General features: G+C 36.3%; 1 protein-coding gene across 28 annotated transcripts in view; it reads right to left on the minus strand.

The window, feature by feature from the left end:
- The window catches only part of RIMS2 (regulating synaptic membrane exocytosis 2), a 388,249-nt gene that overhangs the window by 186,879 nt on the left and 186,538 nt on the right, over positions 1 to 14,832 (minus strand). For all 28 annotated transcript variants that reach the window (XM_018077725.3, XM_029959232.1, XM_029959221.1 and 25 more), the window contains 3 exons: positions 7,549 to 7,679; positions 5,716 to 5,887; positions 5,017 to 5,170 (listed from right to left, as the gene is read on the minus strand). In XM_018077725.3, coding sequence (XP_017933214.1) covers positions 5,017 to 5,170; positions 5,716 to 5,887; positions 7,549 to 7,679 — 457 coding nt within the window. The remainder of the gene's footprint in view (positions 1 to 5,016; positions 5,171 to 5,715; positions 5,888 to 7,548; positions 7,680 to 14,832) is intronic.

Genomic DNA, 14,832 nt, shown 5'->3' on the forward strand with positions numbered 1-14,832 from the left:
TCTTACCTAATGTAAGATGGAAAAGTAACCTACTAACAACAGGAATTCCTAAATATTCTTTAAAATTATTTTTGATTTGCTGTTTACAATCTTTTTTCAGAAGCAATATAAAAAGAACTTCGCTTTGTTTGTAACTCTAGTTACTGTTGTCCAGAATTCTTAATGTATATCTGATTTTATACAAAATGTTAGAGAAAATGAAGTAATTTTAAAAATTCAGTTCAGAAGTCCAGCACATTTCACATGAGAAAAAGCTTAAAATATACCCATTGGATAAACATCGTCAGTTTATGAAAATCTGAAATATAATTAGCTGAAAGACCTAGTAAATCATAATCCTATGTTCTATATTAGTTCCAGTTTCTAAGTAGATGTCTCAAAAAACACAAAGGAAAAAGTATGGTAATGATCCTTCATCACCGGGAAGTTACTGGACCGTATGGATCAGAGGACTGAGCAAGAGAAGGTGGACGCTGACTATCAGTCTGTACAACACACTGCCCACTCAAAGATATTGAGAGAGAAATATATGCAGAAACTAAGCTACTGTCTCTGGAAACTGGTTCCAAAAAAATGGCATATGGGGCTGTGTGGGAAGCTTGCACTTTGCTACTGGCAATCTGTAAATAGGACTTCACTCTTCAGGGCTGACAGTCTGCTCTTCTTCAGAAACACTACAATTTAGTGATATTAAAAAGAGAATAGAAGTAAGCGGTAAGTGTAGGTGGTTCTTTTAAACTACCTTTAGAGAATAACATTTAAGTATTGTCTTCAAACATATGTGTTTATCGCTACTTGGCAATCATGAAGAAAGCTTAGATGTGCATTTATACTAACAACAAACAACCTTGTAATTCAAAATATCTCTTGTCATTTCTCACACTAACAATTTTGGGGGGGCATTCAATAAAGTACTTCATATTGTACTCACTAATTCTACATATAGAGGCATCACAGAAATGAACAAAAGGTAGGAGGACTGAACTGCTCAGATTCTGTGGCTCCAGAAATTGAAATCAGCCTACTGTATTAACAGCCCAGTATGTTTTCTAAGATGTGCATTGAAAAACATAAACAAACATGCTAGACAAGCCTTGTCTTCATTCTGGAAATTTTTTTCGCATTGTCATAATGTACCACTGGATAACATTTTCTGTTTCATCATGTACAAGAGTGTTATTTAAAGATACAAAAACATCTACAGACATGAGGAACTAATATATTGTTTAACTTAATACTCTTTTGAACCCCCCCCAAAAAAAAGTAAAAAAACCAGACTTCTATGTGTTATTAATATAGTATAAATATTTTACATAGTGAAGGCAAACAGTCATAAGATATGCTGTCTGCCCTTCACCAGTCCCCTGGTGATGACATTTAGATTGGGAAGAGCCTTTTGGAGGCCATCTGGTGCAATGCCTGTTTCAGGCTTGGCTAACTTACATTGAATTGCTTAGAACCTTGTCTAATTGAGTACTGGATCTCTCCACTAGGATGTTCCACCATCTCTTTGAACACCAAGAAGTAATTTTATTTCCATTTCAGAGGTGTGATAGCAATTGTGGTAGGGGGAAACAGTTTTTCCCCTGCAGTTATAAAATGGTAAAGCCCCAGGGGGTGGTGACCCTGAAAGTTTGGAAATTTTATCCAATGAGCGCTTCTGCGAAATATAAACATACCACAAGCAAACAGAGGAGAAGGTTAGTTGTGGTGGTAGGAGAACCAGCCATGTTGTAGGAGCCACAAGGAGAGACAGCAGCAGCCCCACTGGGGGTTGGGCCCCCCCCAGCCCAAGTTTTCTCCACCGTGAGTGAGCAGAGACAGAGCAGAAGCAGAGAAGCAGCGTCCAGAGACTGTGGCTAAGAGCCAGGACAGATAAGAACTGAACCAAACAGCAAACGGCATGCAGCAAGAGAGAGAACTCCTGGAAGGAGAGCCGAGAAAGAGAGACAGCAGCAGAGAGATAGAGTTGGGGTAAGAACTGGAATAAAACCTCATACCCCTCTGAGACCTCCAAGAAAGGATGAAGATGGACTCCTATTAAGGAGAGGAGCCTTGGAGTGCTGCAGCACCAGAGAGAGAGGAGCTGAGAAGCTCAAAGACATCCTAAGGCTGGACCGGGATGGAGAAGGAATGCGGGGGGATTGACCTTGGTCCCCCCTCGCTGCTGCTGACAAGCCTGGCAGCCTGAGACAGAGCACAGGAGCTCTGGTAGAACTCTTGAGGCAAAGGCTTTCAACTGAATGCTGCCCAAGATGTTCTGACTCAGGGGTGAACCCCCCTGAGGAAGGGACTTTAATGAAGATGCCCCTGCATTTTGTGATATGCCTGTGGTGAAGCAAGTTTAGTCCCTGCTGGCAGTCCACAGGTGAGGCCTTCGCTTGGAGTTGAAGGAGAGCCAAGAGGGGTGAAAGGAGACCCCCTTGTGTCTTGAAGACCCTTGTTTGGAGACGACGGGCCAAGGGGCTTGGAGACCCCCTTGTGTGTATTGAAAAGAGATCCAGCTACAACAATCCAGTTACAGCTGCTGCATAGAAACAGAGAGACCTGCTGCCTTAGAGATATTGCTGCTCTGAAGAAGGGATCTGTCCTTCTTCCCTCCTGGATTTTTATTCGGAGGGGAGAAGAGATCTGATCCATTGTAAATACTTATGTCATGGTAGAGATAGTTGAGATCGTGTGTATAATGTATTATAATATTTATTTGTACAGTCATTGTAATATATTCCCTTTTCCCCATTCTGAGTCTCGTGTTTTGACTGGAAAAAACACATCTTATACTAGGTTGAGATGGGGAAGGGGGTTTTGACTAGAGCATTAGATTTTTTGAGGCTCTCAAACTATGACAGCAATAAAAAAAAGTAAAATAAAATTGTATTTTTAATTGCTAAATGGATTCTGCTGCCATTGCACAACTGAGACCAGATGCTAAATTTCCTATTGTGTGTCTTTCCAGTCCCCAGAAGGAAGAAATTTTAATTCCAGAAGACCATGTTCTGTACATTTAAAACTATCTGTTTAAACTGAAAATTATTTATGACACACAAGGATTTAAGACATGAATATATTGCCAGACCACTAGAGAAAATCCTTTATCAGATCTCAATCTCAGCACAAATGGACATAGAATAATTTAGTGTGGGAGAATGCGAATTCCCCAGCAATCCCAGTGAACATCTGGAATTGCTTATTCAGCTGAAGTTTTTAGAGCCCCAGGTTGTCGAACTAGTGCCCTGGAAACAGTCAGGCTAAATCATCTTCATGGAAAAGCAAGACATCTATACCAAACCTTAGTGTTTCACCAAACCAGAAGTTTTGTTAATTCCTTTCATCTACATTTCCAGACAGGCATATAAGATTGTTCAGTTGAGCACATTATTATTATTAATATTTATTAGCATTAGTATATATTAGTATTACTTTTTAAAAAAACTGACTGACTTTCAAATTTTGAATCAATATCATTGAACAGATCTTTAGTCAAGCAGTACTAAAATATGTTCAAAAATAAAGCAGTTACTGTTTTATTCATTCTTGATGGCAGTTATTTATTGCACATATGAAGCGTGATAGACAAACAGGGTTTGTTTGAAGGGCTGAATATTTCATGAAAACCAGAATTTCACTAACTTCACATACAAACAGAAATGTCCAGCTGGTCTGTAAAAGTCATTTTACATGGAAAATTTAACTTCCTAAAATGTCTTAAAAGATGGCAGAAACCATGAAAAAAAATTTAAAAACTCTGCTGAAACAGTCATGGTGTACAAGAAGACTGAAGAGAACTGAATTGCAATAGAGCTCCTTACCTTTTAACTATCACTTCTTTCCTCCTTTTGTGGACAAGTATAATCTTACAACTTCAAGGCTACGCAATGTAAGTCTCTGATAATGTGTCTATCTCAGAATATTACGATATGGAGCATTTTAATCTTTCTCACCATCCAGCGCACAGAAGTAAAACAGATCAACTGTTTGAAAAACTTATATAAAATGGATTATTTAATGAAGACCCCACATGGAACATACGAAATATCCAACCTTGTTTAAGTGACTGCACAGGCATGTGCTTCTGTGAGTTTGTGCGAAACCTGCACACAAACTCACATACTCAAAGAAACCCCAAATAATTCTTAGGAACTGTTTTTGGTTAGTTGAGGTTCTTCTATGGTTGGTTTTTTTTTTTTAAGGGAGTTGAGTTTTGTGTTGGTTTTTTGGGGATTTTTTTGGTAGTGGTTGTGGTTTTTTTTGTTCTGGTTTGCTGTTTTGGGGGTCTTTTTTTGGTTGGTTGGTTGATTTGGCTTCTTGGGTTTTTTTATATAGCTGCTAACTGGTGTTTTATAAAGTCAATTCAGTGAAGAACAGTTTTAAATCACTGACAGTACTGAACAGTCAAACTAGAGAAACAATTAAATATTAAAGAAACAGATTTTTACCGGTAACTGTCTTATTCTTATGTATCTATTTTAAACAGCATATTGTATATAATCTATTTTCAAAATATCTACTGATACTTTCAAATTACTCTGGATTGAGTATGACAATCTACAAAATAGAATTTTAAAAGAAATTCTATTTGTGAACGTAAAATAGTTTCAAAGCAATGCATGATATTAATTTGGCTACATATGATGTTATATACAGGTCACTTTAAGAAGTATGAGGTAAAGAGAGAGGTCCTGAACATTCACTTTAGGTTAAACAGTGAAATGATGAACATAATACAGAAGATAGGACTTCATGATAAAAAGAGTACATTGCAAAAGACCAAGATAATTTACTCAAGTTGAGGATCTGAATTGAGTTGTCTCATAAGAAAAAACTGGTGTATTGCACAGTGGTCAATATTACCATTTGTAGCATGTCACACTCTCATTAGTAATCATATATCGCCTAATTCATAATAGTTATAAATTAACATAAAAATTCTGTCACTTCTCCATCTGCAAGAATTTAATATGCTTCATTACACATTGATTCAAATTAACTATACACAGTGTAAAACTAACAACCTACTTTGTAACCTCCGTGTGGGGCTCTCGCCATGGAGTTGTCTGCGTGGCAAATATGGTGAGGGGTGGGGAAGTGGCAATGAAGAGACATCGTGTGTTTGAAGTTTGTACCAGTGAGGTTCATCATCTAGTAATGCTGTTTCTAACTCAATAAGAATCTAAAAAAGAAAGAATGGTTAAAAGTAGGAAAGCATTACATGATGGAATATTTTAAAGTAGGTATATTCATAAATGTTATTCTATTATTCTCTTACTTTGTCTGAAGTTGTATGAAAGTCTTGCATTTAATATGAAAGAAGCTCCTGTGCCTTTTACAACACCAAATACAACAAAAACCTTTCACAAAACCTTTGTTACCTTATGACAGCCTTTACAGTATTCAGATATCTTGTAGCAAGTTAGTGAGCGACATACCAAAATTTTGGTAAAATACAACTATGGCTAATATGGATTTTAATGAACAACTAGAATTGAGAAACCATGTTCATGCTGTTACTAAAACAGAACAAACACAAAAAGAATCTCATATCTGTAGTATGTGATAAGTGCAAGATCACTGTTTACTACTAAGTGAAAGAAAGAAAAATATAACAATAAAACAATTTTGCTTTGCATAGTCAGTAACTTTTTCAAAAATACTGTATCTATACATGAGTACATGAGCAACTGTATTTCCATATAGTAAATACCAATACTTGTATACCTCTCCTAAAAATTCACTTTCTTCCTCTCGAACTCGTGCTTGGTCCCAAAGAGTGATTTCTAACATTCGTTCTCTAAACTCTCTCCGATGAACTGGAGAATAAATAAATGTCTGATTCCACTTTGGTTCCAATGTTTTCTTCACTGTTTTTGTTCTTCTTTTATTTTTATCACTGAAAAAAACAGTTAAATATTAAATATGTTCAAAATACCATTATACTGTAATAAGTATATCATGGAAAATAGGAAATCTTAAATCAGCACTTCAGTTTGTAGGATCATGGGTACTATAATCTACATTAGGAATTTTCCTTTATTGTAAAGTTCAGTGCATATATTGAGGATAATTCATAATTTCCTATTAAAAACTAAGATTAGGTGATTTCGAGTTCACATGCCAATTCAAATTTTAAGAAGTTCCCTGAAAACCAGAAATGTTTTAATGTTTTTGTTGGGTTTTGGTGGCTTTTTTCAAAACAGTATTCTATAAAGCAAAATGTACTTCTGTAAATGGGATTTTCACAAGGTACAGTCTGATAGCAGAACATATATGCTGACAACATCAGGCACAGCAAAAATCTGCATTTCAGAAAAATGAGCCAGCTGGTTCACTCAAGCTTCCAGTCCTACAGCAGCTGACTCCAACTGCAGAGCAGGAAGGAGCAGCTGGCCCACACGAAGGAATGGTCAGGGAGCTTGCGGCAGCGCATGGCCTTCTCTGCAGGGTTTCCTGACTAAAGACCCCAGTTCCACAGCTGGGAAACCAGAAGCCCTGAAAATGAGTTACATATTCTTTTACAGCAACACTGGAAGGAACAGTGTTCACAAAACAGCTCCCAAAATCTTTTGATGACTGCAAGGAACCACCCACATGAAGGTGCACTTCCACTACAAGGTGAGGTCTCCATGCAGGCCACCACGGCAGTCCTGGCTCTGGCTCCAGGGTGTTGTTGAAAGCAGTCTTTTGCAGAATATTTCTACTTGAAATAATTAATATTTTCTGATGGAAACAAATTTTGCTGGAAAACACCCATATTCCTTCTACTGAGAATACTGACAAAAGTTCTCATAACAATGCCTAATTTTAAACCTGCTGATTGCTGCATAATGCAGCTGCCATACTAATTTATGAGGATTTTTTAATAAGTAATGCAGACACAGTCTGTTTTTTAATACTTGCAACTTTAATATAATCATTGTAATTTTGAACTGTTACTTAGAATCTGGATCAAAATATTAACTGAGAAATAATATTTTTAGACACACTGTTAAAAAAAATTAATAAAATTATTTCTATTATACTTAGGATTTGTTTACCCTTGCTTTAGGGGAAGTTTCCAAGGTGCACATGGGCAATCTCAACTGAGTCCCCTTCAGCCCTATCACTTATCACTTATACTGTGATAAGAAATCTGTGGGTTTCAGATGCCAAATCTGTTTCTGCTTTGTTGTATAAAGGTGAGACAAACCAAACTGCCAGACCCATCAGTCCAGAAATCTGTGAACTTTGCATTTTCTTTGCACTAAACAGAAATAGCACTCATAGGAAATAAGGGCATTATAAAACACTAACAACATTCTTTGCAAATAACAGATCCTCATTCAAAGACATACGTTTACCTTTCCTCTTCTACTCAGTATTTTACAGTATAGTCAGGGAAAGCAAGTTTGTGCATAGTGTTCAAAGACATCTTGCTGTAACCTAGCATGTTCAATACAGGAACTCCAAACTGTACGTTTTTTCCATGTATGGCCAATAAACTCAGCTGTGCATGCCACCTGAGTATCAGACCAACTCTTATTCAAATGTTCCTTGTCTTTGTTTTCACCCTACCTTCTGTCTGGAAGAAAGTAAATTTTAACATAAGGATTCCTTGGCCTCCCATCTTCCCTTGAAGGAAGATCCTTTGCTCCCAGTATTGTCACTATTAGCTGATGACCAACCTTGTCATACCACAGTTTTATCTGTAAGGAGAAAATATTAATTAGTGAACTCATTTCTACAATGAAGTAGTATATTAGTCCTTATAAATAAATTTGCTCCTAAGCTTCTATTTATGTTGGTTACTTTAACAGAAAAATATTATGTTCTACTTTGTATTCATAACAAAGAATAAAAATAAGCTAATACTGTAAGAGCTTCAGTATGTACCTGGAGCTACTCTTTTTTTTAAACCCCTGTACAATAAGTGCATTATTTCACACTAATGGTTTTTCACATGGTGCTCTGGTTAGGATTATTCTCTCTTGTATTGTATTACTCACGTTACTAATGTATAATATGCATATACATATATTTCTGAGGAGTTTATGCACAATGAATGAATTAATTTTTCACATCCTGTTGTGCTAAAAAGACTATAGGATACGACCATAAATATTTCATATCACGAAATGCTTTTCAAGATGTATAGATTTATGCTGACATCAGATAAGCCCTCCAGAAATAGTAAGAGAGGGAGTCCAACCCTCTTAATAGTCCAACTAAGCAACATGGTAAAAACTACTATTAATCATCTGTAGAAATTATTATTAACCAGTCTTAGGCTTGATCTGCTATTCTTTTTCACTACAGTCACTAGAAGCTGCTATTTATCTATCTTAGTTTGAATTCTATGGCTGCAAATACATCTGTCAAGGAAAGAATATACGTACTTTAGAGCAGTCACTGCAGAAGGGGGAAATGGTGCAGTTAGAACAAAACAAAGCCTTCCAAATAGCCAGGAAGCCATGACATGGCGGTAGCACTGCAGTCATTAACTACACCTTACAGAGGAGGCTCTCTTCATGCAGACTTTGCCTGAGACACGGGACAAACTAGGACGTTTAAAGAAAACACAGACCCTGCCTGAACCTAAGGGAATCAAAGAAGATAATGCCCAACTGCACACCTAACCAAGCAATACACCTTCAGGGAAAGAATATACCCTAGCTAAGATAGACATAACCAGGGGAAGGTGCACTCAGAGACAGGATTTCCATCTGCTGTCATAGCTCCTCATCTTCAGCATTTCAGTCTCTTAAAGAAAGGTCTTGATATAATTCTCAAGACTTCTAACCCACAAAGAAGGGGCTGATTTAGCTTTCTGCCATTCCTAATACTTCACTAAGTGAGACTACATTAATACACGCCAACTCAATCATTGGTAGGAGTGTACGTCTTCCCTCCCCACTCCTTCAGATCTTGTAATTCCTGTAGTCATCAACCAAAAGTGTTTGTATGGATATTAAAAAAGAAGGGGACACCTGTCATCTATTATCATGTCATTGGCCCTACTATAGATTTTATAGGTTTCTGGTACCAACAGTTAAAATGCTCTGTGGATACTAGAGCAAAAAGCCTTGTGAGAAATTATCCTTAACATGTCAGATTTAAGAGACTTTTAAACACTGTTCCTACATTCCTGCAAAGCAAGGGGCTTTGACAGTATTTTTTCTAAACTGTGAATTATCTGGACATCTAGGTGTCTCCAACCAACTACAGATCAAAAGCAGAAAGCTTTGTACACACAGTATAAACCCAAAGCAATGGATTAATGACCTCTGAAGTGCAAGTCAACTTAAATGTTCTCTGACACTGTATCCACCCGCAGGCTTTCTTGGGAGTCCTCAGGCAAAAGACAGACTTGGCTAGTCCCACATCCCAAGTGGAATAGCAGTGAAGATAATCTTCATTTGCTTTTTTGGGAAAAATTATGCTTGCTTAAGTAGAATGCAATATATTTGTGATACAGACACTATCACAAACTGTGACTGAGGGATGTGAAATAATCTAGACATAGGTGCCAAAAATACAACCAGAATTGTGTGTTCATATTCAAACTAAATATTTCTTCACTATATTTGTTTCTGACTGAATTTTTGCATGAAAACTTCAGTCAAAATATTTAGAGAATTACTCTAAGCAGAAACTGAAATCAACTCACACCATTTTTCTGAGATGCTCTCAAAATTGTATTTTGGAACAAGAGCTCAAAATTTGCATTGACTTATACCTTCTAGTTTTCTCTTCATGTTCAGAAGAAAAAAATGGGAAACACTTGTACATAATGGACAAATTTTCCCTGAATTTCCCTTTAATTTGGCTTGTTACAGGAAAGGTCAGGAGTCAGAATTTTGACTAGAGGCTTTCTCTCCTCTATTCATACTTCTAGACTCCAATACACATTACAGGCACTTGTACTCAAACGGTCATTTGACTAGGGTGCAAGGAGAAGAAAGGAAGATACTGCAAGAGAATGGTCAAAGAACCCCATAGAGGGGAGGATGGGATTGCATTCTCACGGGGTTAGAAGAAGGAAGACGGGACAAATCAAAAACTGCTTTATAATTACTGAGAAAGTAAAATATACAGAATACTTCTTGGTGAAACACAGGAAGAATGGAGCCACTAATGTCAGGGACCAGAGAAGAACAGAGGGGCAAAAATAGACTGAAAGAGAGAAATGGCATGAGGTGACAAAAGAACCAGTCATGCTGTAACTGGCACAAAAGATGTTGAAAGAGAGACTGGGATGAAGGAAAATCTGACAAGAAGTCAAGGCAGGAAATTGGAAAGGAAAATGAGAAGTAAGGAGTTAGATTAGCCTACTGAATATGATAGATGAGTTTAAGAATATGACTGATCTAATTCTGACTCTCCTGTGCATAAACATTATGACAATATTTGGATGGTATGGTATTATCCTACAAGAACTTCTTCTTTCTACTCATAGAGAAAGGACAGCCATTTATGACAGCCATGTGCAGTCCAAGAGGACTGGATTCCATCCCTTCCACTTTCCCAGAGCTCTTGTGTATCAAAGGGTGCATCCCTTTAAGATATTTTGAAAAGCATTTACAATTGCATGTTCTTTGGTGTCTAGAAGCTTGGTATGAAATCCTGGACCCTGATTTGTGTGCTAAGTAAAGCACTGGAATTGAAGTTTGAGGTGTTTCTAATGTTTGGACAGAACCTGGTTGTCTCAGACTCTGATCATATTTTCTCAATTCCTAATCTATAAATACAGGACAATCCTAACACATCTCACAGTACACTATAAATGTTTCACGTTGTGAAATAAACACAGGATAGCACACATATAACAGAAAAGTTGATGAAGAATTTTTTTGTTTGTTTGTTTTATAGCTTTGTTAAGTTGTAGAAAAAATGCCTGACACCAAAAAGTAAAGAACATAGAGTAAAAGTCCGACAAAAATGTACAGGTGTAATGGTCAGCAGTGAGAGACTTAAGTAGCTGACCAACAGCACAGAATCTACATAACCTCAATTCAGCAATTTTTTACATACATACGTTTAGAAGCTTAGAAGATCTAAGAAACTGAAGCAAAGCAATTCTTATCTAAACTAAGGAAAGGGAAAGCTAAATTTACAATACATAAAATGTGCCACAGAAAAAATTGTGCTGGCTAATGCTAATCTGGAGGCTAACACCTGTAAAAATTCTTCTTGAATAGGACATCGTCTATCTAGATTATTTAGGATGTAGGCAGCTAAAATTCACTTCGAAAGTGATCCAACCTGAATGCTTTCTGAAGATCTTCCCACTTAGCAGTGAGATCCTGGAAACTTATTTGCTACTCACATGCTCATATACTTTCCTCCCCTAGGCTCCTTTGCCAGCCAGACATGCACTTAATGCTTCACTAAAGCTTCTGCTGTAACCTACATTCAGACAAACAGGCATCTAAATTCAACGCATGCTGAAACTGTGAGATGGTCTGTTATTCACAGAGCAGTGCATCTGCTGCACTCCTTGAGACAGGCTTCCAGGTAATAACTGCCACACAGAAGGCAGGAAATAACTTCTCTGCAGTCAGATGATTGGGGGAAATGGAGTTGAGGGTCTGGTCTCAGCTTTATATAATTCTTTCTATTTCTTAACTCATAGTGGTCTAATACAAGAGCAGTACTCATTATGGGTAGCAGATCTGGAACCCGCTATGCTAAAATTAAGCTTGCTTTGATAACACCACAAACTTATATTCCTAATCAAACAGTATCTCAGCTTCAGATGAGACTTCTCACTCCAGAGAAGAAAGAGATGTGGAATAGCTTGATGATAAAGGCACTCTTCTGAGAGACAGGTTCAATCTCTCCAGTCTAAACAGTATTTAAACAGCAGATGTCGTGTCTCTGGAATGAGCTTACTACACATACAACAGTATACAAAAGCTGACTGCTGGCATTGCATTCTGAGAAGGGAGGATACAGTTATCTAGTATATATAGTATTCCTTTTTCACAGAATCACAGAATAGGAAAGGTTGGTCCTCTGTAGCCTCAGAAAATGCCTCCTGGAGAATCAACTCACCCTCTGGAGTAGCCTAACTTTCAACTAGCATTAATGGGGTTAGTTGCCTTTTATTTGGGTTGATCACTCATGCATGCATTGAGGTACTTAGTTCCTCTCTTTAACTGTACGAGTCAAAGATCCTCCTTAAGGTACTTCAGACTTATTTGAAGCTAGTATAAGCTACATAAATTAAGGACATAAATTCAGTTTATTAGACACTCTGCCCTGCAGCTTAATTTTTACCACCACAGCCTGCTCAAACATCACTGAGTTTGAGAGAGATTTGGCCAGATATTTTTGTTCTGTTGCTCATTATAATTTTACATGTAACCTACATAGTTGTTTATTAGTATAATATTTTGAAACTGAGATACTACATTCTTTCTCACATTATTCTGAAATGAGATATACCAGCAGGACATGTTGTTGAAAAAAAAAAGAAATCTCAGTTTATTTTTAAAAATGCATACAGTAATCATTTTACTGGACTTAAGCTTATGTAGATTGGAAGCAGCACAGCTGAGATAGGCTCTGGATGTTGTTAAGCATACCTCTAACAAATTCTGACTACTGAGGGTTGCTAAATCAAACTATTATTGTTATCTGCTTTAGCTGCCATCTGATATGATGGAAAAAGTACAAGAAAAGGCTGTCAAATGGAAAAACCTGTATGATGTTCTGTATTAAAGCAAAAAGGATGTCTGAAATTTTTGAAGTTAGAAAAAAAACAGTGGTCTCATGGCAACTGTGGCTCAAAAAGAGGCTCCACCAAGTAAACAAGAGATACTGCATAGACAACACAAATGTAAGAACAGATTGTTCCCTGCAAAGATGTCACAAAGCATCACTTTGCAAGTTCGAAAATTGCTGGTATGCTAAATTGAATCTAGAAGTTCAGGAAATAAATACTCACTTTTCCAAGTACTGTGAAATTAGTAAAAGATGAGAAGGGTGTATGATAGGGAAAAAAAAAGGATTTGAGTGTTTTTCTTCCCCCCCAAAAAATGATGATTCTATGAAATCATCCAGTGACACAAGAGCTTGAAAACTAATGGAATGACAGAGACAAGTGTGAGAGAGGAACTTTTGCCAGAAAGGATCAGTTTTAGACCATCAAGTAAAGAAGATACAAGCAAGAATAAAGATGTGCATCTCCTGTTCAGAGCGATGAAACAAATAGGTATAAACAGAAAGTTTGGAGATCCTCATTCTGGTAAGCAATTCTACAGACACAGCTATACCACAGCCCACAATGAAATGTATACTTCCTGACAACTGTAAACAGCAGCTCAGAGCTCTGAGTAAGTGAATTTGTCATGCCAAAAAGTAACCAGAATTCTGCACTGCTGCTGGACTGCTTGTTTAAAGACTACTGGAGAATTCCTGTTCTTCTCTGCAGTCTGCATGATTAATATATCTTACATTAATCCTTTTTAGGCTACCTACCATCCCTTCTAAAAGTGGACAAATGGATGACTTTTTGTTTTAATCTAGTTGTAAAGATATTGCCAAGGTCATAAGTTTGAGTTTTTCAGGAACTTTTGTCAAAAACCGTATGTTTAGCTCTGACTGTTACTGAGCTTTAAAAAAAACAAACATTAGAGAGGTCCACAAGGACTCCACGGGCATTGTGTAGAAGCAAAATTGGGGCTAAAGACAATTCTTACCTACAATATCAAAATAATCCAACCAGAGGTGAGATAGTAAGCCTCATACACTTTCAGTTCTTGTTGGATATTCTCCATCAAACATTATATTTCTTCTATTTTCTCAAATGACTACCATAATCATTTGAACAAGGTAATTTTTTTTTCATTAAAGGATATTAGTCTAAGTAGAACGGACAATTTTTATGTGTATTTATTTTATATAATATGATTAAAATAAGGCACTACTACATGTTATTTCTACATTACAGTATTTCATGGACATGCAGGTTTCAAGAAGATGTTTCCTTTTTAAATTGAACAATCAACTGTCATATCATTTCTTAATTTATTTAGCACATATCTAAAAAGAAAATTAACATTGAAGACTACTTATGTCATATACAATATTTACCTCTATGAACTACTTAACAGCTTGTGATTGTACCCCTCTGACTTCACTATCATGAGCAGAATCTAACTTTCTTAATCATGCTAGAGGATATTTTTAATTTTTCATACAAAGAGAGTTTATTGCAATAGCATATAATAATATATTAACCTTAAACAATACTATCAAGACATTACTTTTTTAATTTCTTTTTTCCCCTTAGATTTCTTTCTTTTGAATTTATATTTAAGCAGTTGTAAGGATTACTTTTCTGAAAAAGACGAACTTTATCAAATACGAGTCATATTTGATATCTTATTTAGATTCATATTTCCAATCCCTTTATAAATATATGTATGTATGATCACTTTTCCATTTCAATATGAAATTTGGTCATCTCATTCTGATCACTTAGGTCATCCTTTACATTTTTCCTTAAGCAATTGATCAAACCAGAGAAGCATTTATACATCTCCCACACAAAAGATTAACAACTCCATAAAGATATTTTGTAAGAAAAGCAGATAATATACTATTTACAAAAAAACATGCAGTAAAGCAAGATAAGCATTGTAATATATTAGTAAAACCTACTTTTGCATTAATCTATAGTACCTTAGGAGCTTCCTAATGAAAAAGGCAAACAACTTGTACCTAAACAGAATATCAAACCAAAATAAATTCAATAGCACAATGAGAGAATTCATTTTTTATTCAAGTAAGGTTTTGATTATTTTGATGTACTTTAAAATGCAAGAACCAAGTTTCATACACAAGAAATTTGTT

Source organism: Manacus vitellinus, unplaced genomic scaffold (genome assembly GCF_001715985.3).
Source record: "Manacus vitellinus isolate BGI_N305 unplaced genomic scaffold, ASM171598v3 scaffold_1_pilon, whole genome shotgun sequence".
In the NCBI taxonomy this organism is placed as follows: Eukaryota; Metazoa; Chordata; class Aves; order Passeriformes; family Pipridae; genus Manacus; species Manacus vitellinus.